A 25,006-nucleotide genomic window follows, 5' to 3' on the forward strand; every position below is an offset into this window, starting at 1 on the left:
GTTAAGATATGTTAATTTATAGGATCGTAATCCTATATTTTCAAATTAGTTCCGTTAAGAGATATTCTTGGAGAGAGCTACGGTTAAAACAACTTTATCTCGTGTTTCTTCTCTATCCATTTTGTTGTCTGTTGTTCATTTGTAACTGACTTATTCTTTGAGGTAACTGATCTCACTCTTATGATCCAAATCACTCATTCTCTTCTGTTACTTCTCCTTATCTTAACTCTCATACTCTGACAACCTGCATCACCTTTAGGAGATAAACCTTATTTAACATGCATGTTGCATTCTTCTTTTAACATAATCAGTAATCATAACACTTTTTGCAGTTGAGTGATTCCAATGAAAGAGACAGTATCGTAGTATATTAATAGTCTCATGCTCTCATGCCAATAATTTTACACGTATATATATATATATATATATATATATATATATATATATATATATATATATATATATATATATATAAAGAATTCTTTATTCAAATATTGATCAAAATGAATATCCAATTTTTTTACTAAAAATGAAAATGAATCATCACAATAAGTTAGTTAAGAAAGTATATATCAAAATAAGTGATTTTTGTCACCTATAAATAAAGGAGAGATCACCTTAAGTGACACCTTCTAATTTTTGTTTGTCTTGTAGTGTGAAGTGCTACCTTAGTATGTTCTATCTATCAGCCCATCCCTGGTGAATGACTATATTCCATGACATATTTTTATTTATAAAACAAAAATACAGAAAACTATCTTCTCGCGCTTAACGTACACATGCTCACTTAGCGGATTTTCACTTACTCTCGCTTAGGAGTCCAAGAGCCTTTAAAACACTGAAGTTGGCACGAAACTTGAAAAGAGAGCCGTGCAAAGGGAGCTTAGCTTCGTGAAAAATAGAAAGAGTTAAGGTTGAGAGGCTAGAGAAGACATTCTCCACCATTTTTCTTTCACAAAAAATAGTTTTCTTCTTTCTTTGTGAAGCTTTGCTTGTCATTGAAGGCTAAGTCTCTTTGTTGGGGAGTTACTACTGAACCTTTTGATGTAATACTCTTTACTATCTATTTAATGTTATTTTTCTGTGTTCATTGCTTCTATCTATGCTTATTTTACATGTTTGTAGCTTGATCACCCATTTGTATGTGTAGTTAAGCTTTTTAGTATTGAAAAATGCTTTAAAACCTTAGAACTTGATAGAATAAGCTAGAAATCTGTATGTCTAGGAATGAAGTCCACTGATCTAGTCTATTTTACACTGTAGGCTTAGTTCAACTCTTTTAGAACAAGTTTGTTGAGGGATCAAGAATAAAGGCTAAAGAGAATTAAGCTTATTCATGCGATGAATCATGGTTTGAGTAATTTTTCAGTGTAAGAACACTAGGATAACGTTAGATAGAGAAAAACACATTTTATACAGCAAGAGAAATTCGGTAGGACACTCCCCAACGCTTTTAACTTGATAGTCGTCATTTCTTTTTATAACTTTAAATATTTTGTTTATGTTTAAATAGATTTTATAGTGCAGAACCCAACATTTGCTTCATCTCAAGCCTTATAAGTGTTTACTCACTGAATATACATAGTCTAAGTGAAACAAATTCCTTTTGGATACGATACTCGATCTTACCATTCTATATACTACTTGTGTGAATTGGTATATTTGCCAACAAACGAACAATATAGGATAAATATTTATTTTGTATAAGAAAATTATAATAAATAAATAATTTTGAATAATATTTTGAAAATCGAATTGAATCAATTGGTTTCACTAAAGATCAATATGATGACAAAGCCAAACACTAAAAAGAATTGGGGCACTTCAACTCGTGAAAACTAGTAAAGAATCTATCCAAAATTGGTGATAAACATGTGTAGAGAATCAGTTTGAACCAATCTTTTTCATTTTTTATTTTTAAATTTTAATCTAAAATATTTTAAAGATAAATAAAAATACATATTTAAATATTTTCACACAAGTGTCAATTATTTTGTCAACTATTGTCAACTTTTATTTCACAAAAGTGTCATTCTTAACTATTGATATTTTTTTAAAAAAAATATTGAAACTTAATTTAGGAATTAAAAAAATGAAATTTTGAAAGAGCTGTTCTTTTTTATATGAAGAGAAGATTTTAATAATCATACATCTCATAAATATTGAAAACCCATTAAATTACATGAATGTCAATCTATCTATTTATCTATTTATACTATATAAAAAATTGTGTTTCTTCTCAATATCACGTTGTCACTGTATATGTAGCACTAATTAATAGCCGTTTATATATTTTAATAAAATCAATAGTTTTCCACATTAAAAAATTTAAATTATTTGTAATATTTAATTTTACATATTATATGAAGCAAAAATTATTAAATAAAATAAATGTAAAAATTTACACTCGTTTAATATTACTATGTATACACAAATTTATTTGTTTTTATAATTAGTTACTTTAAAATATATTTCTGGAAAAATAATAAAATAAATTCATGACTTTAAAGTTATAAAATAATATAATATAAAATGGAAATTAAAAAAATAAAAGTTAGATATATATATATATATATATATATATTTAAAATAGTTATATTCAATGTTATTTATTTAAATTATAACTAATTAGATAAATATAAATTAATGATAGAAGACTAATAGTTATTATAAATATAAGTAATTATATAACATTTTTGTTGTAAATTTTATTTTGTAAACTAATTTTTTTAAAAACTATAAATGTATTAATTAAATAATAAATATTATTGGCTTTAATTTTATATAAAAATTTGTGTTACAAAACTTATTGTATGATAAAGTTAACAATACTTTTCAATTTTAAATTATGTTTTCTAAAATAACTTTTTGTTCAATGATAAAAAAATTATTTACATTTTATATTATTTTAATATCATATTGAAGTTACACAATTAATACCAATAAGATTTAAGGGTTACATATATTAAAATACCATTGAATCATATTAAACAAGATTAATAGAAAATCGTTATATATACATGAATAGTTTTAAGATTGAATTTTATGTAAATAAAAAAATATGAACTATAATTTAACTTATTTGTGAAATATAATTTTCAATTAAGTTTATTCATATTTATTTAAATGTATTAACCCTAATTATATAATTTTGATACTATTTTAAATAATATTTTTCACATTAATAATAAATTAAATAATATTTGACTGTGTTTAAACTTTTTTTAAATGAGGTACATTAAAGTATATATTTCACAAGATAACTAAAAATATTTATAATATTATATACTTTAAAATAATATATTGTTATTATAATATATAATAAAATAGTAGACAATATTATTATTATATATTAAAATTGTATAATATATTATTTGTTTCTTGTTTTTTTCACTTGGTTCTTTATATAAATTTACTATTATTTAAAGCTTTTAATAATGAAATTATTTATAAAATTAATAATATTTATAGTCATTGATTATAATTAAAATTATATTACCGTTTCATTATCAAATTAATGGTTTCATTTTCCTTGTAAACTCTATTTCAAAGAGTTATAAATATCCATCTAATTTCTTCCGAGCGTGCTTTTTATTGTCTTCTTCTTTTCATCAATATCATTTCTTTCATTCTTTATTTTTATTTTTATATATGAAAAATGATACTTCAATGTGTTATTGATCATTGTCAAATTTGAGAATTCAGCTTCTTTAAATTAGTAAGGTATAAGGTGAATCTATATTTATATTTGATAAAATTTCATCTATTTAAATTTTTATTTTCAGTGTTATTTATATTTTGATTTTGAATGATTTTTGTGAGATTGAATAAATATTTGAATCAATATAATATTTTTATTAGAAAGTTCCTATATGAATCATTTATCCAATACATTTTGTGAGAAAGGAATGTAAAATAGAAATTAGAAATCATATTTAATCAGATATATCATCTTACATCTTATCTTTTATCATTATTTTTTTTTCTTTACAAGTATCACTCCCATTATTTTTTTCCCACCATTTTATTGTTATGTTATTATATGTTTTGATATAATATTATTTCTTTTATTCTTCATTTTTATGTATGAAAGGATACTTTAAATGTGATATCGATCATGGTCAAAAATAAAAGTTTAACTCTTTTAGATTAGTAAGGTATAATGTGGATCTATACTATCATTGATTAAAACATAAATTTGTTTAAATTTATATTTTTAGTGTTTTTTATATTTATATTTTGATTTTAGGTCTAATTGTTTCTTTAAATATTTTTTTGTGAAATTGAATAAACAATTGAATCAATATCATACTTTTATTTGAAAGTTCTTACACGAATGATTTTTTTGTCTTTCGTTAGAAAGTTCTTAGCTGAATCAATATTTTTTTTCTTCTTCTTCGTCTTAGTGTTATGTTATTATAAGTTTTAATTATTATTATTATTATTATTGTTCATTTTTTATATATGTTTCATGTTTTTTCTATAATTATTATATTAGAAATCTTACTTTTAGATTATATTTGTTCAACAAGACATGAAAAGATTCTATTATCGTGATAACTTTTATTTTTTTATCAATCATATTTTGAATAATTCTATTATAATTTTTTTCCTACTCAAATCAATTGTCAAATGATATGAATGATAATTTTTAACTATCAATTGGTTAATTTATTTTCATTAAAATACATGTTATCATTGTAAATAATTTAATAATTATCATTAACGCAATCAATTTAATAATAATAATTTTAGTTTTAAAATATATGCTAAAACTTACCATAAATAATTAAATTGATAATAAATATTACAAAATAATAATAATAATAATAATAAATAATACAACAGTAAACATAAATGTCAGGCTATAATGTAATATCCTTATACATAGACCATAAATAATAATAAATATCAATTAAATATTATTAATTTAAAATAATTAAAGTATGTAACAATATAATTATTATTACAAAAAAATTATAGAATGTAATAATTAATAACATATTAAAGACTAATAATAAATAAAAATAATTAGTGACATCTTTAATAAGTTAATAAATATGTAAACAATAAACTTTAAAGTTTGAAACATATAATTATTTTTATAAATAACTTTTGAAAATTAGTAAGCAATGAACATAAAACTAAAAATAAGAAAAAATAAATAATAATTATTATTATTAAATTGAGATTATTCAATTTATATTACGTCATAGTGATGTTTATTAATTCAAACTTCAAAACTTTAAAAATATTATACAAAATTAATATATTTAAAATAAGAAAAATTATAATTTTAAAAATAATTAATGACCATATTTATTTAATAGAATTTATACTATTTCGACAAATTTAAAAAATATTTAAATTTTTATCATAAATGTACACGAAAATTTAAATAAATATTATAGATTATATAATTATTCTTTAACTTCTTTCATATTGATATTGCATTAATATTATTACTTGGAGAAAAAATAAATTATAATAAAATTTAAAAGACTTAATAAGTTTAAAGAGAACATGTGTTCATTAAAAATATAATATTTAATATTATTTTTTAATTTTAATATTTATATATTTGTTTCAGTACTAAAAATATTTAAAATAATTTTTATTTATGTACATTTATTTTTTAAAAGATATTACATCTCCATTATTACTTGAATGAACAAAAAATTACAATAAACTATAATATAATTAATTTTCAAGATAAAATTAACTCAATTAAAAATATAATTAATCAAATTTCTCATTAATAATATAATTATGTTTAACATACTACTAAATATTTAAAAAAAATGTTTTTATTTATATAGATAAATAAATAAATATATATATATATATATATATATATATATATATATATATATATATATATATATATATAAAATTTAAACAACCGGTGCGTTGCGCGGGTTGAAAGTCCATTAACTTGTAAAGTGACATATATAACACTAATTATTAAAATGATCAAAGAATCAAAGATTAAATATATTTTAGGTTTATGATAAATGATTGATTTTTATTTTTGATTTCTAATAAAAAAAATTGTTGCATTAGATACTTGACATGTCAAAAAATTTGTTTTAAGTCTAACGTAAAGATTTTACACACTATTTAGTGCCAATAAATTTGGGACACTTAAGTCTTATGTAACAACATTCACTAACAGAGACTAGACTTATCTTATAGTATAATTGGCGTCCTATCTTATATAGTATTTGAGTATTTCCTTATTTGTTTACCCCCAAAAAAAACATTACTATGCCGATTGCAGAGAACATCAAGGCATTGAGTAGAGCACAGCACATGACATTATTATACGCTATTATGATTTTCAAGAATAAGACTTAACCGGACAAAACAGGATTACCTAAACACTATACTATTGAAATTTGTCACTTGATTTAGTAGCATGTGACCGATAATTGGAGGAAAAACAATAGGAAAACGCCTGATTCCTGCTGATGAATTAGGTGTTTGTCACGTGCACCTCAGTTGCAACTTGGAAAATAATGGCACTCGATCAAACCATGTGCATGTGCCACCACCTAAATTGATTACATGCAAACCTGACATTAAATGGAAGCAGATAAATCTCACATTTTCATCTGAACGAGGGTTCCAGCTATATACGCGAAGTGAAAGCTTGAAATGCAAAAAGGCTCTTAAAGTTCAATCATGGGCCTCTGATTGGAAAAGGTAAAAAAGGATCATTTAACATAATGTAAAAACAAACCAACCAAACAAAAAAAGGACTAACCTCAATAATTAGAACGGTAAATCAACAGTAGAATCAGAAAAGGAGAATTGATACTGTTGGGAAAATTATTCTCAAGCCAACCAAGAAAGAAAGATGGATTTTTTTATTATTATATTATCATATACTACAAGGTAAGAATGAAAAATTAGCATACAATAAAAGAGAATCTGGAATCTGCCACATCCCAAATCAAAACCACTCATACTCTCTCATACAGTGCAAAGACCAGCATACTGCTAAACCAGCAAAAAAAGCAGTGGCTATGATACCAACTAGACTTGTTGTAGGGGCATTGGAAGAAAGTGGTGATCCAAATGGTGAGAAAGCAGAAAGAGGCCCTGGAGCAATAATGTCATCTGGGTTTGGAGGGCTTGGATTGGAAGGAATGGTGGGAATGTCTGAGCCAGCAGCAGGAGTTGGCAAAACACCACCAGGAGAAGGCAGCAGTGGAGCAATGTCTGGGGACAGCTCTTGGAAAGGAGATAGTGAAGAGGGAGATGGAGGAGGATCCGTTAATGTTGCTGGTGAAGATGAGAGTGTGGGAACTTTGGGAATAGGTTCTTGTGAATATGATGAAAGAAGAGGTGAGGGCATGAAAGCCATGATGATGATCATGAGTTTTAGATGAGCATTGTATGATGCCATTCTGATGGTGAAGAAAATAGAAAATCCAAGTTACACTGCCTGAAAATGGATATAGTTGTGTAAGGAATTTTTCTGAGGGAGATGGAGAATGTGGGCATTTAGTGGAAAAAAGGATGCAAAGGCTTTAAATCGTCGGGGCCTGAAGATCTGCAGGTTCCCATCATCTCTCTCTCACCTCCAACCTAAGACTAGGTGGGGTCAAATGGGGCACCACGTGGCAAGATTCCATTGGATGATGATAAGGGAACTCAGTTTTTTTACCTTGAGGAAGAGACAAAGATTGGGAAAGGTTTCCATGTGATGCAGTTGATGAGAGAGAATCCTTTTCGGCCCGTGATATTTGGTGCCCTGCAGCTCTTTATTTTTTGCTGATCCCTAAAGCTAATTTGTTAATTATTAGCAAACGGGAAAACTTACTGTAGTCTTGCTTTACAAAGTTCACAATCATACTGCTTCGTCTTCAAAGGGTGATTTTAAAATACCCGGCAAACAAAAAGACAGAAACCAGAATGATTCAAAATTTGTTGCGTATTCTAACTCTTACAAAAGGAGATGCATGATCATCTGTCTTCATGTTACTATTTTGCATGGTAAATGTTGATTTTTTAACGCGAGGTTGTCTCGTGACGAACATTCCTATGAGCATAAAGGTGGCTAGGCTGGACATTTTTGTTGCTTGAGCAGCAATTATTGAAATAATCCTTCTTACATAGCTGACAATCTTTCTGTCTTGGAAGTATGTGTAATTGTGTACCATGGTACCTATCAAATAGGAATCTCAATCATATTCATATGCATGCAGTTTCACTCCATTTAAGGGTTTTTCCTGGGTAACTTTATACTTGTAAAATACGTTAGTGTTTAACTTAATGAAAGGAGCCTATATTACATGGACAAGAATCAATTTATAGAAAAATTTAGGAGGAAAAAATTCGTTGACTTATATTTTAATGTTCACCACGAAGATATAGAGTACACATGCTTTACATAGAAATACAGTGAAGCCTGAGTGGAATTCACCAAATTGCTCAACCTTTATCAGGAATTTAATAAGAGCCGAAATATAAGGGTAAACGTTGAACTAGAAAAGTTACAGCTCTAATGAGAGGAACATGATACCTACAATTATTCAAATGCAGCGAGGCAACCGCTGCAATTCCAAGGCTGCCAGCCCAGCTGTTTTGGCTAAAGCTGATCCACCTGAACTTTTGAGTTCAGAAACTATGACTTCAGTTCTTGAAATCTCAGGTTTGGATATTGATAATATCATTGCATGCAGTAAGTATTGCTTGCAAGCATAACCTAAAGCGTGAAGCATTCGCTGGACCATCAAGTGAGGAATGCCTCTATTCCAGCTCTCTAGGATCACAGTCACCTTGGGGAGATTGGTTAGTATACCAGTCGTGGCTTCTCTAGGAGCTGCCTTGAGCAGTAAGACAACACATTCAGAAGCTATATCAGCAATACTGGTTTCTGCAGAGGCACTCAACTCTAGTAAGACACCGACATTGCTTCCAAAGTCTGCTATATCTTTTATGCATTGCTGGGGATCAACAGCACCACCACTCAACTCAGGAGGACAGTCACCTAAGAGAATTGGTTCTGTTGTGTAGCTGAAGCCTTTTGTGCAGCTGACTGAACGTGCTAGAAAAGCCTTACACAGCCCAAGAGTTGGATCCAGCAAATCTTCCATACCCTTTGCATATACAAACTCAAGAAAGTTGCCAATCCTCCTAACCACCTTTAACTGAGAGAGTAATTTGGACTCCATCTCAGGAGCAGAAGCCAGAGCAAGACACAGCTTAACATTATTCACATTTGCATTTGAGAGATCACCCAGCAAGAACTCAAAGCATTGTGAAATTGTCTTCAGATGTAGAATGTCAGGAATTGTAATAAAACTGAACTCCATTAGCATGACAAGAAGCTTCTGTGCATAGATAGGAATAGGATCTTCATCTTCAATCAAGGTTGGGTAGAGAGGAAGAAAATGGGTATTTGATACGAATTTCAGATCCTTCAATCTATGCTCTTCTTCAATTGGTTCACTCAAAAGAATGATCATCACATCAAAAAGAATTTTAAGGCACAAAAATCTGGCATCACCGTCCTTGTTCCCCTTGTAGAGAACTGTCGAACTAGGGAGGATTTCACGTATGAAAATGTCAGGATTACCAAGAATCACAGGAGATTCCTCTGTGAGAGACTCGAAAATTCGAAGAAGGGTTATTTGGAAGTCATCTCTTCCCTGAAAGACAATCAATGAAGACAATGATATCAAATACCAATTATTACCTAAAAGTCCACCTTGTTCTACTAAAAATGCCATTTGCCATCCAACTAACAGTATGTTCCAATCAACGGTAAAATCAGTGAAATCATTGCCATCAATTCGAGAGAGATTAAGTGGCCAAACAAAATGTGAAAATTAGGCAGGCACTGAATCAAATGTCGTTGTTCATTTGAATTAAGTTAAAACTTAATGAGAGCTATTGAAAACTAAAATGAAATCCTAAAATTTAAGCCAAATCAAGCATACACTAAATCAAAACAAGACCATTAAGAAGAAATATTTAATCTTAAGGATGTAAAAAAAATTGAATTGATAATAAGAGCAACACAAGACAAATTGTGGAGCAAAACTTTGAAAAGTAATATCTACTTGGTGAGAATAAATATACTTCGCAACTTCCATCCTAACTTAACGTAAGTGCAAAAAGAACATTTGTGTTGTTAATTACTCAATGCGAACTTTAGAATTCAATAATAAGTATTGTTTGCAAATTTCTTCTTTAACTTCATAAATCTGACGCGAAACTTCATTTGCAACTACTACCCGTTCAGTGAAAAGAAATAATCATTCAACTAAAAAATTATAATCATGCCCAAATTTCCTCTTATTTTCTTGTATCTAAATATAATCATTAAACTAAAAAATTAAAATCATGCCCAAATTTGCTGATGATTTAGAGAAAATAAATAATCACTTTTTAAGATTTATAAAACTATTGTTTTCAACTTTTTTAAGAAAAATATTGAAATATTTTTCTATAAAATTTTTAGAACATATTCTTAATTAAAAACTTTATTTATAAAAAAAAAGAAGCAATTGACCTTAAATTTTTTTTACACTGCCTTATGATCAATTATTTATTCTAAGGTCATCCTTAGACATTAATTTTCCGTAAATCAAAAAGCAATCTCATCTCTTAAAAAATTCTTTAGTATCTAGCCACTACATAATAGCACAATTGATATCTAAATAAATATAGCAGCTCCACTATTTCAAAACTCATGAAAGCATTCAATTAAAAAGAAAAACAAATGCTAGAGAAATATTTTATTAACACATTGTAAATTAAATGAAATTTAGGTAGAATTTACAAATAAGACACACGAAATAGGGCGTAGGACTCGTTTAGTTACGTAAAATCCACTCGGTAATAAAAAGGACTTGTTTGAAAAAGTGTAGAGAAGGTGCTGGCATTTTTTTTCTCTTAAAAGGAAAGAAGATACAACGGCTGAGTCGCACATACCTGAAACGGTGTCTCCACGAGTTTAATTAAATTCGCTAACTGCCGTAAGACTTGCGGTGTGACTACTTTGTGCTTAAAAGTAGAAGTTCCAAGAAGATGAAGGACAACAGGAAACAAATGAATGCTGGTTTTTGGGGCAGATCTGCTGGTAAGGGCAGAGATGTGTCCTTGGCGCCTTCCTCCCATCATTTGCTGGACATCCCCTGTTATTATATCCAATAAACCTGGAATACTGGATGCCACAATATGCACAAATGCATCCAAACACTGCCTCACATAAGCATCCTTCTCTTTTCCCAACCTATCCACCACAGAGAGTAACTTTTGGCTACAAAAGAAGTGTGGAAGCCACCTCCTGCCATGCTTACAGAGGAGGGCCACAAGGACTAGTGCCTTTCCTCTTAAAACTTCACTACCTTGCTCGACAAGACCCAAAAGACTTGGGATCAGATTTTTATCCTCAGCAAGTGATACAAGGCATCTTCCAATATTTGTGAACATGTGACTTCCAAGCATTGCCATGTTAAGAAGATTTAAGCTGATTTGCTGCTCTCGTGGACTGCCCTTGACAAGAGCAGAAGCTAGGTCCTTGAATGAGAGCTTCTCAATAACCAACTGAATGCTAGGAGGATTAAAACGAACTAAGCGCACCAAGCATGATCCTGCAGTGAGCCTCATACTCTCTTGTTTCCCTGAGGCCCTATAGATATAGCAGAGATTACTAATAACATATTGACTGGACAAACGCCCCACCCAGGAACCTCCTTGACTGCAAATATTCTCAATTGTTCTCAATGCATACAATTGAGTTATATCATCCTCTCCCTTCCGCAACATTGATGACACAAGTGATATTAATGAATTTGGAACCTGCAGCCAGGCAGAAATAATTTAAACATGAAAATGTGCACTTAGAAAGCAGGCAGCTAAAGTTAAAACGGCTAACAGGAAGACACGAATTTGACTTAAAATATATTGCCATACTGCAAGCAACATATCTAGAAAATTGTAAATTATCATATACCAGTATTAGAGATGCCAAGCTTCAAATGACCTAGGCAGGTAGACAACAAACATAATATGCAACAAGCTTGGAAGCTAACCTGCCAGCCATGTGTAGTCCTATTGTCCTTTGATGGAGATTCAAGTTGATTGTTATCCCTGCAGTCCGCATTTTGAGTGGATATATAAAATAGTAACTCACCCAAAGCAGCCATGGAGAACCTCCTTACTTTTTCCTGCCTGTCTCTAAGGCCATCAGTCAGTGCACCTAAAATTCCAGAACTAGCCAAACTGTCATCAACAAAGGTGGAGTGCCTAATCAACAGACCAATCAGTGAAGCAAGTTGAACACGCAAAGCTGATGCCTTGGATTGACGCTGCAATTTTACAAGCATGAGCATTATTGGCCCATTGGTCAAGATATTAGCTGCATCAGCATTACTGCTCAACATCTCAAGGTACCTAATCACATTCTGTTTCTCTCCAATGCTGGTATTTCCATTCAAAATGGATAATATTCGGTTGTGGATTGCCTCCAATTTCTCTTTGGGCATCTTGACAAAATCAGATGCTTGCAATGCCTCAAAAGGGAGTGAAGGAATGACTTCTGAGGCTTTATCAATTTTTCTGCTAGGCATTACAGGTCTGACTGAGAGATCAGATGGATGCCAAAGAACCTGGGAAAGGTTGTTAGACAACCTTGAAGAATCGAAGTCAAGGCCTGATCCTGCGTCTTCTTTAGTTCTATGCTTCTTCACCTGAGGGCTCACACTGGGAGAAATAGCAGATATGTCAGGAAGGTCAGGAGTTGATTCATGATCAAATGACCTTGGGTCATCCGAGACTGGAGGGTGAACAACAGATGGGGTGTCCAACTGGTGTGTATTATTTTCAATCTCCTCTGCTTTTCCCTGGTTCAGAAAATGATTGTCTGTTTTCTCATCAGGCACAGGAGTTGTTTGTTCGGTGCCATCAGTTTCTTCATGCGCATCATCTTCAGTATTCTCGTTAAAATCAAGTTCCATGTCAGTGTTCTCAATTTTAACTTCAGAATCATTCTCAGAGTTATTAGGCAAGGGGCGTCGATAGTTTTCCTTCTCATTTTCTCTCTGTAAATTTGTTTTTGCTATTCTTGACAGTCTCAAAAGATTCACACCCTTGCTAATGTTAGAATTATCTTTTTGCTTTACCTCATGTATTCTGCCAGAACCCTTTGTCTGAGTTCTGTGGCCAATTGGTGTTGCCCTTGCTGGTGTCTCAATGCCTCTAGATCCTAAAACAGAGTTCTCATCCTTTCTCAACGCCCCTTTGACATCTTTTTCACGATATTTGGTAGGGGTCCTGTTATGCGAAGATTTATCTCCATTACGTTCTGATAAGCATGGTTTAGCATGTAGCTCTATCATATCATCAAAGGCAGGTTGAGCAGGCAGAGGCAACAGAGTAAATTTGGTTCTCCAAAAGGCATGTCCACAAAGCTCAGGCCACTGTATTCTTTCAGCTGGATCTTTTACCAACAGGGAATTAATTAAATTGACAAAAGGCCGACTTGGATTACCAGGGAGAGGTGGAGTCGGATCTGAAATGATGGATTTTACAAGCTGGGTGAATTCTCTTCCCACAAAGGGTGGCCTCCCAGCATAGCATTCATATAGTACACAGCCTAGTGCCCAGAAATCAGAAGCATAAGAATGGACTCCACCATCCTCAAAAAGCTCCGGAGCCATGTAAGAGGGTGTTCCACGTTTTGCTCGCGGTAACTAAAAGGTATTCAAAATTAGTAGATATTAACAGAATTTAATTCATGGAGAAAAGGGACAAATACATTTGAGTAATGAGTCATCTGTTTATCCATAAAGATGTCAGAAATCGTAAGAGTTGGTCGAGCATACCGAGGAAGAAGGAGCTTTTGATATATCTTTCAACTTCCTCGCCAATCCAAAATCACATAGCTGCACCAATCATGTAAAAAGTACACACTTCATTTCAAATTAGATTAAAAAAATCTAAAATGACTCAACCAACCAATCAGGTACCTTTGCACATCCGTTTTCATCTAGTAGGATGTTTGAAGGTTTCAGGTCACAATATATTATTTCATTTGAATGTAAAAACCTGTACATTATATCATATCAGTTTTAGTGAATATATATCAGAATAATACTACCAAACAGTTGGAAAAACAAAGACAAAATTAAGACTCGTGAACCTACTGCAAAGCTTTGACTAGATTATAAGCAAAACCATGAACCGAATCTTCAGGAAGTTGACTATCCTGCAATTCATCCACATAATCAATACCAAATTAATATTGCATAGAACAGAAAAATTCCCAGCACCTACAGATTACAATTTACAACGGCAAATTTAGAAATGAAGAGTTGAGAATAAGATGGGGGGAAATCCAAAACATAGAGACAACCTAAAGTCAATCACTTGAGATTTTTACAAAGCTATGTGAAACAGTAAGTGTGATTTCCCACTTCAAATGAATGAAGCTACAATAAACACGGGCTCAAAACCAACAAGCAAAGCAACACTATGTACCTGTCGTAATATGGAAAGCAGATCCCCTCCAACACAGTACTCTAAAACCAACCATAGGTGAGCAGAAGTTTCATACCTAAAAAGCATTATTGAACCAAACTTTAGCAAAACCGCTAACCCAAATAAGTAAGAAACATTTGTTTGAGACAATTCCCTAGGAAGTCTTACACAGTACATTATTTATGCAAAATAATTAATAATTAATTAATAATCATTTCAGTATTCATATTTCAGAGTATAAAACTTATTAGTAGGATTTCCTTCTTTTACAGTCTTCAAAATTTCATTGGAAAATACTTTTTTTCCTTTCAGAGCAAACATTTTTTATATGATTTCCTAATTTTCTGATTCTCCCTAATCGTTTCAGTAAAATAATACTCATACTCCTTACCAGTCGTAAAACTTCAGCACATTTGCATGATCCAATGTGTGAAGAATCCTGACCTGCAAAAGAAGAAAGTGGTTAATTCAACACGCACGATACAGCTCAGGATCTGCTAGAAAAATGCGAAAAACACATCACCGATGCAAATAACAATAATTAATAATTAATTAAAGGAAAAACAAAGATATAGCATATTAAATTAACTACACTAGTACACTACAAAACCTGCATAAATTTTCCGGAATTGAATGACTTACTTCTTCAAGGACCTTAGTTTTCTGCGATTTATCGACGCTTTTGATGGCGAAATACTCAATAGTCTTCTTCTTCCTGCCCTTGTAAACGGTCTGCGTATGCATAAAAAGAGAGAAAGAGCGATCGCGTGTTACGATTCCAATTAGGGATAAAAAAGGAAAGGGGAAAATGGAAGAAGAAGGGAAGAGGTTGCGTTACGGAGTATCTGCCGCGACCGATGGCTTCGTAGATGTGGTACTGGTTCATCTTTCTGGGATTTTGCTTCGCAGATTTCAAATGTTGAGGATGAACATTAACATGAGAGAGATAGAAATGAATTAGGATACGACTGAGAGAGGGAGAGAAAGAGAGACTGTGCCAACGGGCGGGGCATTTCAAAATCAAAATTCGGGGGATTATGCTATTTAAGCATCCAAACAGGGACTAAGGATACAACGAGCGCAATTTTGGAATTGGAAAGAGAATATACTTTTGACTTAAGTAACGTAAACTGTAGTGTCTAGTAAAGTTGTGAAGGGTGTGTTCGAGTCGGGGAATTGTTTATAAAATTTAATGTTTAAACGAGTTTTTGTCCATAGGAAATATGATGTTTTTTGGGCTTAATATCACTTCATATATTTTTTTGGGCCTTAATATCACTTTTCATAGTTTTATTATATTAATTTTTAAGCATTTAATTATAATTTTGAAAGTTTTATTTTAATATTTTTTTATTTTCTGTCAAAAATGTTAATATTCGATCAACTTTCAAACTATGAAATAATTAATGTAAAATAGTAACAGTTAAAACCTTTCATTATTTTTATTTTATTTTAAAAAATAAAAATTACACAAATCTTCATCTCCTCCCACTTAGTTTTTCAGATTTGAGTTTTGTTCAAATGGATCTCTGTTCCCAAAGCATGTTAACCCAACCCAACCTTGAATCCAACGACACAAGCAGCCTCAAGTGCGTCGAGGACGGTGGTGCGAATCCGCAAGGATGGTTCTGCGATGCAACACCGATGATGCAAATCCGCGAGGAAGAAGGTGCAATGCGCATCCAAGACCCGTCATTGTGCGTGCGCACCATCACCACCCTAATCCACCTCTGTGCGCACGCAACAGCAGCGACCCAACCACCGCACCGTCCTGCTTACTTCAAACCAAAAGATAGTTAAACCAAAAGTCACGACCGGCAAACTTCAAACACAACTTCTGTTAAAACTGCTTAAACATTTTTTTGTATCATGCCACATATTCTAAACAAGTTTTGACCTTATATTAGAATTAGATTAAAATGCATAAAATGTAGACAAAAGTCACTAAACAACAATACTATGGAACTCTTGATGATAAACAAGAATAACTCTCCACCTTATCTCAAAATGGATAACACCGAGGTAATATATGAATACATGATAATTTATTATTTGTTGTTCATCACATAAATATTAGAATAAGAATTTTATTTCACACTATAACAATATATCCAAATAATGAAATGAAATTTTTATTTCTTTCATATGGATCCAAGATTATGTATAAGAAGATTACAATAATTTATACATGTAATCGAATTAACTGAATTAAACTTCTTTAGTTAATATATTTCATTTCACTCCATCTCATATATTTCCATTAATTCATAAGTAGCTTAAGTTCATGTTTGGATTCACATTAAATTACCCCTAAATCATGTTGAAATACCAATTAGGTGATTTTAGGTAAATTTTCACTTGTTTGATTATACTTTGAGAAATTAATTGAGTTTAAAATTGATTATAAATTAAAACATATCTAGGGAGCTTTTGCATCGGATAAAAAAACTTATACTGAATTTAACTATTAACTTATATAATAAAAAATATCTAAATATAAATCACATAACTTCAAAATCAATTTTAATCAAAATAATTCAATCAAAAATAATTTTTGTCAATACTTATCCATACACATTCAAAGCTAAGTGACTTATGTATTATATAATTTTTGTTATATAGAACTTTACTATCAATTTACTTTTAGAAAAATAACATCCAAACAAAAATCACTTCAATTCAAAACCAATTTAAATTTAAATCAATTTTACAAACACTGAATGTAACACTGATAAAATAGAATAGAATAAAATAGAGATGATTGTTTGAATTAAAATTATTTGATATATAATAAATAAAAGCGTAAAATTCACATTAAAATTAAAACAATTTCACACAACCAAACACACCTGCAAACTAGACTTCTACACAGTTATTTTTCCCACGAAAACCAAACAAGAAAATGTTGTGATCAATTGGATTAAACAAAATGGTAAAAAATTATCTTTGTAAATGACGAAAATGCCCCTAATAAAAAATGTGAACCGTTGGATCAGCAATCTCTCTGGTCAAACAACAATTTATAATGAACCCCTAGCACTGAGTAAATTACAATGGAAACAACATTGCAACCCAGAAAATGAAGGGGCAGGATAGGAGCCTAATAATAAATCAGTGATAATATTAATTTGGGGTTCCACTAGGAGCAGGTTTGCACTTTGCTCCCTTGTTTTTGTGCGGCATATGCTTCTCGCCTCTCAAACTCTCAATTACTCTAGCAGGTCCGTACACACACTCCTTCTGTGTTTCTAAACCCCTTTTTTCTCTATTTTTTTGAATTTCGCAATTACTCAGTTATAGGGAGGATTTAATCATTCTCGTCCCTTATTGCATGTTCAGAATTGCCGAGTGCATTCACTTATGCCCCTTGACTTGAAGAGAAATGAGTGCCTCCGTAATTTTTTTTCTTCCGGTGGGACGGTTTATTCAAGCCCTTTCACTTTTCTTTTTTTATCTGTTGTTGAAAACAAATCCTCAATTGTGTGTATTCGCTTGCTGATATCAGAACAGATTAGGGTTTTGTCTTTTACTTTTTACCTGGTGTTTGAATGTTGCCTCTGTTTGGGATTGTGATGATTTGCGAGAAAACAAGTTCCAATGGCATAGTAGTCCTGTTTAACATCAGGGTTTTAATTTATTTAGTGATTTGTGATGGTGCAGGTTGTAAATGGTCAGAATTTGTAGGGCTGGTTTTTGAAGTTATAGTTGTTGGGGAGATTTTTTTCTTCCTTCTCGGTGAAAGGTTAGGGTGAAGGAGTGCTACACCAACTCCCATACAAATCAGGTATGCTGCAACCCTAAGCAACAAAGTACAGACACTTGAAAATTGTAGCTGTGACTTGTAACCATGTTGGATACATATTTTTGCCTGGCACTTCAAATACTCCTAATTGCATATTATACAATTTTTCATTTTTATTTTTTAAACTTTTAGAGCTGTATATATGGAAATATCACGATAATTGAAAAAACTGAAAACATTTTTATTTTCCTGTAATGATTTTTGATTTATGCTAACTTTTAAAATATTGATTCTTTCTGTAGATATATGATTTGTTTTTAAATTAATTTTAAAGGTCATACCAACTTTATGTGCTTAATGAAGGTTTATATTATGTAATTATTAAAATTTGTTGTATCTTAGATTCTTAGTAAATTTGTTGTGTCTTAGTAAGTTTGTCATATCTTAGTAAATTTATTGTATCTTTGTGTCTGTATCTGTCATGTCCATTCCCTTGTCCCACGTCGTATTTGTGTTCTCTAGAGTCTGCTGGCTGAATTTGCAGTTTGTGTATGAAGGGGGATTGTTGGCAGTGAGAAATTGAGAATCAAACTTCAAGCTAAGTATTTTGATTAGCTGAACCAACCTCTGGATAAATGGAAGCATCCTCTGTTTTTTCTTAACACTTCTATTGGTTTTATGTACTTTATGCCTATGGTGCCTGGGGTTGCTTGGCCCCAAAATAAACAATAAATAAAACTAGATGAAAAGAGGGGGAGGATAGTACAAAGAAAACCCCTTATCTTGATAATTCTTGCTTGGTCCCAAAATAAACAGAAAATAAGCTAAAGAGAGGGGGGGGGGGGGGGGGGGGGGATAATATGAAGAAAGCACCTTATGTTAATGATTCTTGTTTTTTTCCTCAGATATTCTGGTTGTTTTGTGCCTTAAGTTCACACACATACAACTTATGGTGATCTAGAAACTGTGTCTTGGATTTCTATTATGTTTGCACTGCTGTTTTCCTAACGAATTGAAAGATCTAATCCATTTGCTGATGCTTTAATTTTATGTTTAGAAACCTGGTGATGATGTCAACTCTTTCCTTTTTAAAAGATTTTTTTTTTGTCAATGTGGGATCTAATAGTTGCAAGTTATACAATACCTGCAGGGTCAATCTGAATGTGAAGACTGTAATCTTTTGGGGGACTGGTGGAGTCTTGGAAGATTTATTCACTATTTGCATTTCAATTTTGGCCAGTCTATTCTCATAGCAGTTATAAATTAAATGTAGCTTGGTTGTCTGTTTGCTTGGTCATAGCACTCGCTTTCAGGTTTTGAAATCTGGATTGTTGATGGAGTGCAATAAAGAAGAGGCCTTAAGGGCCAAGGAACTTGCTGAAAAGAAAATGCAAAACAAAGATTTCATTGGGGCTCGGAAATTTGCTCTTAAGGCTCAGCAGCTATATCCTGAGTTGGAGAATATCACTCAAATGCTTATTGTTTGTGATGTGCATTGCTCTGCAGAGCAGAAATTGATTGGCAATGAGATGGACTGGTATAAAATTCTTCAAATTGAGCTAACGGCTAATGATACAACAATTAAGAAGCAATACAGGAAGTTTGCCCTCCAGCTTCATCCTGACAAAAACAAGTTTTCTGGTGCAGAAGCTGCGTTTAAGTTGATTGGGGAAGCCCAAAGAGTTCTTTTGGATAGAGAAAAACGATCTAGGCTTGACATGAATTTACGCAGGGTTCCAACAAACAGAACTACTATGCCATCTCATCATCAGCAGAATGTTCAGATGAGTTTTAATCCCATGATGCAAACCAGTGCCAGGCCCAATTTTACAAACTTAAATCCTCAGCCGCAACAAAAGTCTAGGCAGGCATCTCAGCAGGGGCCTAATGGTGGCCGCCTTACTTTTTGGACCATGTGCTCATTTTGTTCTGTTAGATATGAGTATTATAGGGAGGTTTTAAACAGATCTCTTCGCTGTCAACATTGCAGTAGGCCCTTCATTGCATATGATGTGAATATGCAAGGCACAACACCAGCAACTAATTCAAGTCAGCAAGCTTTTGGTGCGCAGAACCATAGTCAGAATCAGGGTGCTTTTGACGTTGCTGCTGGATCTCAAGGTAATTTGCATACTAGCCGGTCCAATACAGAATCACATAATAAAAAAGGTCCTGCTGCTGATGTCTCTGTAAAGCCAAATGGAAAGAGAAGGAGAAAGCGAGTAGCAGAATCCAGTGAAAGTGCCGAATCTGTTGGTAGCACTGATTCTGAATCTGAAGAGGATACACTTTATGACAAGGATGGTTTTTCGACTCATAGAGATGAGAATCCCCGTAGATCTACGCGGCAAAAGCATCAGGTTTCCTACAACGAGAATGTGAGTGATGATGATGAAGGGGGTGGATCTCCATCTGGTGCTGCTGAAAATACAGGGGAGGTATCTAAAATGAATAATCAGAATGGTTTGGCTGCTGATCTGAAAGGTGATAAACAAGGGGCAAAGCGGAAACAGAACTTTTATTCTGGAGAGAGCTTACAAAATATAGATGAGGAAATTAAGGAGGTGAGAGGAAAAGAGGCAGTGGGCAGCTCAAAGATAGACAAAGCTTCAGAGCATTCACCCTCGAAATCAACAAATCAACTAGATAATTTTGTTTATCCTGATGCAGAGTTCAGTGACTTTGACAAGGACAAGAAAGAGGGGTCTTTTGCCGTTGGGCAGATTTGGGCTATTTATGATACTATAGATGGTATGCCTAGATTCTATGCCATAATCAGAAAAGTTTTCTCTCCCGGATTCAAGTTACGGATAACATGGTTTGAACCAGATCCTGATGAGCAAGATCAAGTCCACTGGGTAGAAGAGCAATTGCCAATTGCTTGTGGGAAACATAAACTTGGCATCACTGAAACCACAGAAGATCGTCTAAGTTTCTCTCATCTGATTGTTTGTGAAAAGATTGGCCGCTGTACTTATAAAGTATATCCTAGAAAGGGAGAAACTTGGGCTCTTTTTAAAAATTGGGATATCAAATGGCATATGGATGCAGAATCTCATCGGCAGTATGAATATGAATTTGTTGAAATCTTGTCAGATTATGTTGAAGGTGTGGGAGTAGTTGTTTTGTACTTAGCTAAATTGAAAGGTTTTGTGTCTCTCTTCTCTCGAATGGAGGGAGGTAATTGCACATTTCAAATTCCATCTACCGAGTTATTCAGATTCTCTCACAGGGTTCCATCTTTTAAAATGACTGGTCAGGAAAGAGTTGGTGTTCCTGTAGGATCTTATGAACTTGATCCGGTATCTTTGCCAATGAATCTTGAAGAGATTGCTGTTGCTGAACATTTGGAAGTAAAGGAGGGTCATTGTCCATCTAGTGGGGTGGGCACAAGGTATTCAGATATGTCGAAATTCACAATGAACTCAGAGGGAGAAGCTTCTACTGAAAAGGTTAAGTGGGAAAGAAGCAATTCAGCAGAGGAGAACAAGGATCCTGTTGATCATATAGGTAATGGTAGTGACCCTTCAGCTTCAGCCGCAGATGCTTTTGAAATTCCTGATCCTGAGTTCTGCAATTTTGATGCTGAGAGGTCCCTTGAAAAGTTTCAGGTTGGTCAGATTTGGGCATTTTATGGTGATGAGGATGGACTGCCAAAATACTATGGTCAGATTAAGAGGGTTAAGAGTAGTCCAGATCTTGAGTTGCAAGTTACTTATCTTACTAACTGCTGGCTACCGGAGAAATGTGTTAAATGGGAAGATAAGGATATGCTTATTTCCATTGGAAGATTTAAAATCAAAGCAGGTGCGCGTTCCTGCACATATGCAAACACCTATTCTGTTTCGCATCAGGTGCAGGTTATTACCGATGGTAAGAAGAAGGAATATGAAATTTTTCCAAGGGAAGGCGAAATCTGGGCATTGTATAGGAATTGGACGACTAAAATAAAACGTTCCGACTTGTTAAACCTGGAATATGACATAGTTGAAGTTGTTGGAGAACATGATTTATGGATGGATGTTTTACCTTTGGAGTTGGTAAGTGGTTATAATTCAGTTTTCAAGCGCAAGTCAAATGCAGGATCAGCTAGGGCCACGAAAATATACTGGAAAGATTTGCTCAGGTTCTCCCACCAAATCCCTGCCTTCAAACTGACAGAAGAACAAGATGGCACTCTGAGAGGCTTCTGGGAACTTGATCCGGGAGCAGTACCCCTTCATTATTTTAACAACAAATAAAAAGAAGCCTTGGGTTCCTGAACTGAACATGAATAGGTCTGATGTATCACTCTTTTGCCAGGAAGCAAAATTTGCTATCCTAATGGCATTTTTTAACTCGGTTTTTTTTTTCAGTAGTCGTTGCTTAAATTAGATAAAAAAACAATACACTTTTCTGTGTCTATGCAGTAGTAGCTCCTGCATGATCACAGTTGATATGACATCACCTGAGAATCCCTAAGATATTGTTCCAGCTGCCTCAAGGTATGGAGGTATTGCTGGCTCTCATTTGCGTTCCTTGTTTTGTTTCTCTTCCATTAGAATTTGAGTTGCGTTAAGTGTTATGTTACAAAATCAGTATTTACTAAAGTAATTGAGTTTAACCAACAACCACATGTGGGGTGCAATAGCCTTAAGTATGCAAGGTATCTCATCATGCATGATCTGTTTTGTTATGGAAGGGGAGCCAAGAGCTATGCAATGTTATTCAGACAAGACTTGCGCAAATATAATACATTTTACGGCTGGTTGGTAAATAACTATTTCCGTCACATTAAAATTTCAAACTCCAATCGTCTTGTAAAATTTAGTTTTAAAAGTTAATTTCATGGCTGGTTGGTAAAACCCTAATCGTCTTATTCTTATATATTGAAGATACTAAAAAGTCTCAAAGTATAGTTCGTCTTATAAAACTAATTAGTTCGTGTCCTTTATATGCAAATATACATGGTTTCTAGTCTTCTCATAACTCCAACCAACAAAATCGTTCCTAAAAAAAATGAGAAAATTGCACAAGTTGATAAACAAATCACCTTATGACCCATTTGCTTTTTTTTATATATATAAAAAAAACACCTTATGACCTATGAAATTCATGAGGGGAAAAAGAAGCAAAAACATTCATTTCACCACTTAGTCAATTACACACGTGAAGCTCTAAACATTTTTGTAATGTACTAGTATTAAAAACATCAGTCTACCATAACTGGGAATGAAATCATTGGGATAATTGATAAATTTCTTATTGGAAAGAAATATATACAAACTTTATTATAGCAATAAACCATGCAAATGTGAAAATTGAACGATTTAATTTTATAATTTGATAATAAATCATTTATTTTGATATATTGCAAAAAAAAAAAAGAAGTTCATTTCGTTCTTTTCTAGAGCACTTTTTAAAGGGTTGTTGTGAAGCATTGTTGCTTGGGAAGCTGATAGTTGTTGTTCTAACATTTTTTAAAAGTTTTTTTTTTACTTATAAATAATATTTCAATAAAGAATGCACAATGTTGATTTTTTTATGACAGTTGCAAATTTTAATTTTTTTATAAATATTTTACATAAAAATTATATATATATATATATATATATATATATATAAACAAACAAACACACAAATTCAAAATATAATATATCGTTATCCATTGTTTTTATAAAAACATAATTTAAGTTTTTGAAAGACTTTATGTTAAAAGTTTATTAGATTTCTAAAACAAAAAATATAAGTTTATTTATATAGAATATTAGTATCGTTATGAAATGAAACATATTTGTTACCATTAAAATTGGGCATTTGGTCTAGTGGTATGATTCTCGCTTTGGGTGCGAGAGGTCCCGAGTTCGATTCTCGGAATGCCCCATTTTTTTTCTTTAGTTATTTTCACAGATCATGTTTATATACAATCTCTTCCGATGACTTCTATTAAACTGTTGACTAACTTATGTACTGAATTATATTATATATAATTTTTTTATCCACAAAAAGTATATTTCTTTTTAAGGATTAAAAAAATATATAAGAAGCTCGAAATTAAAATACTATTAAAATAATTTCTCAAAAAATCCTATAAGTAATTAAAAATAGACAAGTTTTTCAAAGCAAGTTCTTCATCTACTAGAAAAAAGCTAAAGACTATAACTAAAAGTACTTGACAAACATACTTTCAAAACCCAGTAAAAATAAGTCAAACAACCCATAAAAGATGTTTGGTGCAGCTAAGAAAATTATGCCAATGATCTTGAAGTACATACTTAATTACACCAATAATCTTTTATGACAATCCTGTTTTACTTGTGGTAGTCAGACAATTTCTTAAAATACATGTGTAATTTATTTTACAAATAATGGTTTTGAGATTTTAGACATATCTACCAAAAAAAAATGGGGAGAAAAAAAGGCACTGATGCCAACTCTTTGAATCTTTATGATATTAGAAAATAATTTTATATCATTAAACATATTCATTCATTGTAATAAATAAAAGTAAGGAATCGGCCACCTTAATAAGGCATAAAATAACGAGCTTGGGCATTTAATTTGGCGGACTGAAAAGATTGTAAAATAAAGAAATTGGGGCATTCCGAGAATTGAACTCGGGACCTCTCGCACCCTAAGCGAGAATCATACCACTAGACCAAATGCCCATTTTATAACATTATGAAGTAGTGATATTATATTAAAAATAGAAAGCTATCATTCGCTTTAATTTTTTCTTCTTCTTTAATACTTAAGAATTATGTTATTTATTTTCATCTAAAAATTACA

At 32.0% G+C, this 25,006-nt stretch overlaps 3 protein-coding genes and 2 non-coding genes across 6 annotated transcripts; 2 read left to right on the forward strand and 3 right to left on the reverse strand.

The window, feature by feature from the left end:
- Positions 1 to 6,850: 6,850 nt before the first annotated feature.
- On the reverse strand, positions 6,851 to 8,163 carry LOC102666576 (classical arabinogalactan protein 26). Its single transcript, XM_006597481.4, has one exon. It carries the CDS (start codon positions 7,409 to 7,411, stop codon positions 6,956 to 6,958), a length of 456 nt encoding a protein of 151 aa, XP_006597544.1. The 5' UTR covers positions 7,412 to 8,163; the 3' UTR covers positions 6,851 to 6,955.
- A 298-nt stretch (positions 8,164 to 8,461) lies between these two features.
- On the reverse strand, positions 8,462 to 15,644 carry LOC100817590 (serine/threonine-protein kinase RUNKEL). Its single transcript, XM_006597482.4, has 10 exons — positions 15,335 to 15,644; positions 15,139 to 15,228; positions 14,888 to 14,940; positions 14,497 to 14,572; positions 14,163 to 14,224; positions 13,986 to 14,064; positions 13,842 to 13,901; positions 12,051 to 13,709; positions 10,948 to 11,817; positions 8,462 to 9,659 (listed from the first exon to the last, which is right to left on the reverse strand). The coding sequence occupies exons 1-10, from the start codon at positions 15,380 to 15,382 to the stop codon at positions 8,541 to 8,543; spliced, it is 4,116 nt and encodes a 1,371-aa protein (XP_006597545.2). The 5' UTR covers positions 15,383 to 15,644; the 3' UTR covers positions 8,462 to 8,540.
- A 1,902-nt stretch (positions 15,645 to 17,546) lies between these two features.
- Positions 17,547 to 22,746, forward strand: LOC100817232 (uncharacterized). Of its 2 annotated transcripts, XM_006597483.4 has the most exons (4): positions 17,563 to 17,717; positions 17,836 to 17,908; positions 18,157 to 18,280; positions 19,389 to 22,746. In XM_006597483.4, the coding sequence occupies exon 4, from the start codon at positions 19,573 to 19,575 to the stop codon at positions 22,477 to 22,479; it is 2,907 nt and encodes a 968-aa protein (XP_006597546.1). In that variant the 5' UTR covers positions 17,563 to 17,717; positions 17,836 to 17,908; positions 18,157 to 18,280; positions 19,389 to 19,572; the 3' UTR covers positions 22,480 to 22,746. The 2 variants fall into 2 exon arrangements, with proteins under 2 accessions (XP_003547217.1, XP_006597546.1); XM_003547169.5 differs by lacking the exon at positions 17,836 to 17,908 and having other exon boundaries at positions 17,547 to 17,717.
- A 1,282-nt stretch (positions 22,747 to 24,028) lies between these two features.
- On the forward strand, positions 24,029 to 24,100 carry TRNAP-UGG (transfer RNA proline (anticodon UGG)). The gene has a single exon. It is a non-coding gene; the product is annotated as a tRNA-Pro (tRNA).
- A 713-nt stretch (positions 24,101 to 24,813) lies between these two features.
- Positions 24,814 to 24,885, reverse strand: TRNAP-AGG (transfer RNA proline (anticodon AGG)). Its single transcript has one exon. It is a non-coding gene; the product is annotated as a tRNA-Pro (tRNA).
- Positions 24,886 to 25,006: the final 121 nt, after the last annotated feature.

Source organism: Glycine max, chromosome 15, assembly GCF_000004515.6.
Source record: "Glycine max cultivar Williams 82 chromosome 15, Glycine_max_v4.0, whole genome shotgun sequence".
Classification (NCBI taxonomy): Eukaryota; Viridiplantae; Streptophyta; class Magnoliopsida; order Fabales; family Fabaceae; genus Glycine; species Glycine max.

Coding starts and splice junctions, on each gene's coding strand:
- LOC102666576 (XM_006597481.4), bottom strand. CDS start 7,411: ATGGCATCATACAATGCTCATCTAAAACTCATGATCATCATCATGGCT.
- LOC100817590 (XM_006597482.4), bottom strand. CDS start 15,382: ATGAACCAGTACCACATCTACGAAGCCATCGGTCGCGGCAGATACTCC. Junction 14,065..14,162: donor AATCTAGTCAAAGCTTTGCA/GTAGGTTCACGA, acceptor TATAATGTACAG/GTTTTTACATTCAAATGAAA. Junction 13,902..13,985: donor ATGAAAACGGATGTGCAAAG/GTACCTGATTGG, acceptor TGATTGGTGCAG/CTATGTGATTTTGGATTGGC.
- LOC100817232 (XM_003547169.5), top strand. CDS start 19,573: ATGGAGTGCAATAAAGAAGAGGCCTTAAGGGCCAAGGAACTTGCTGAA.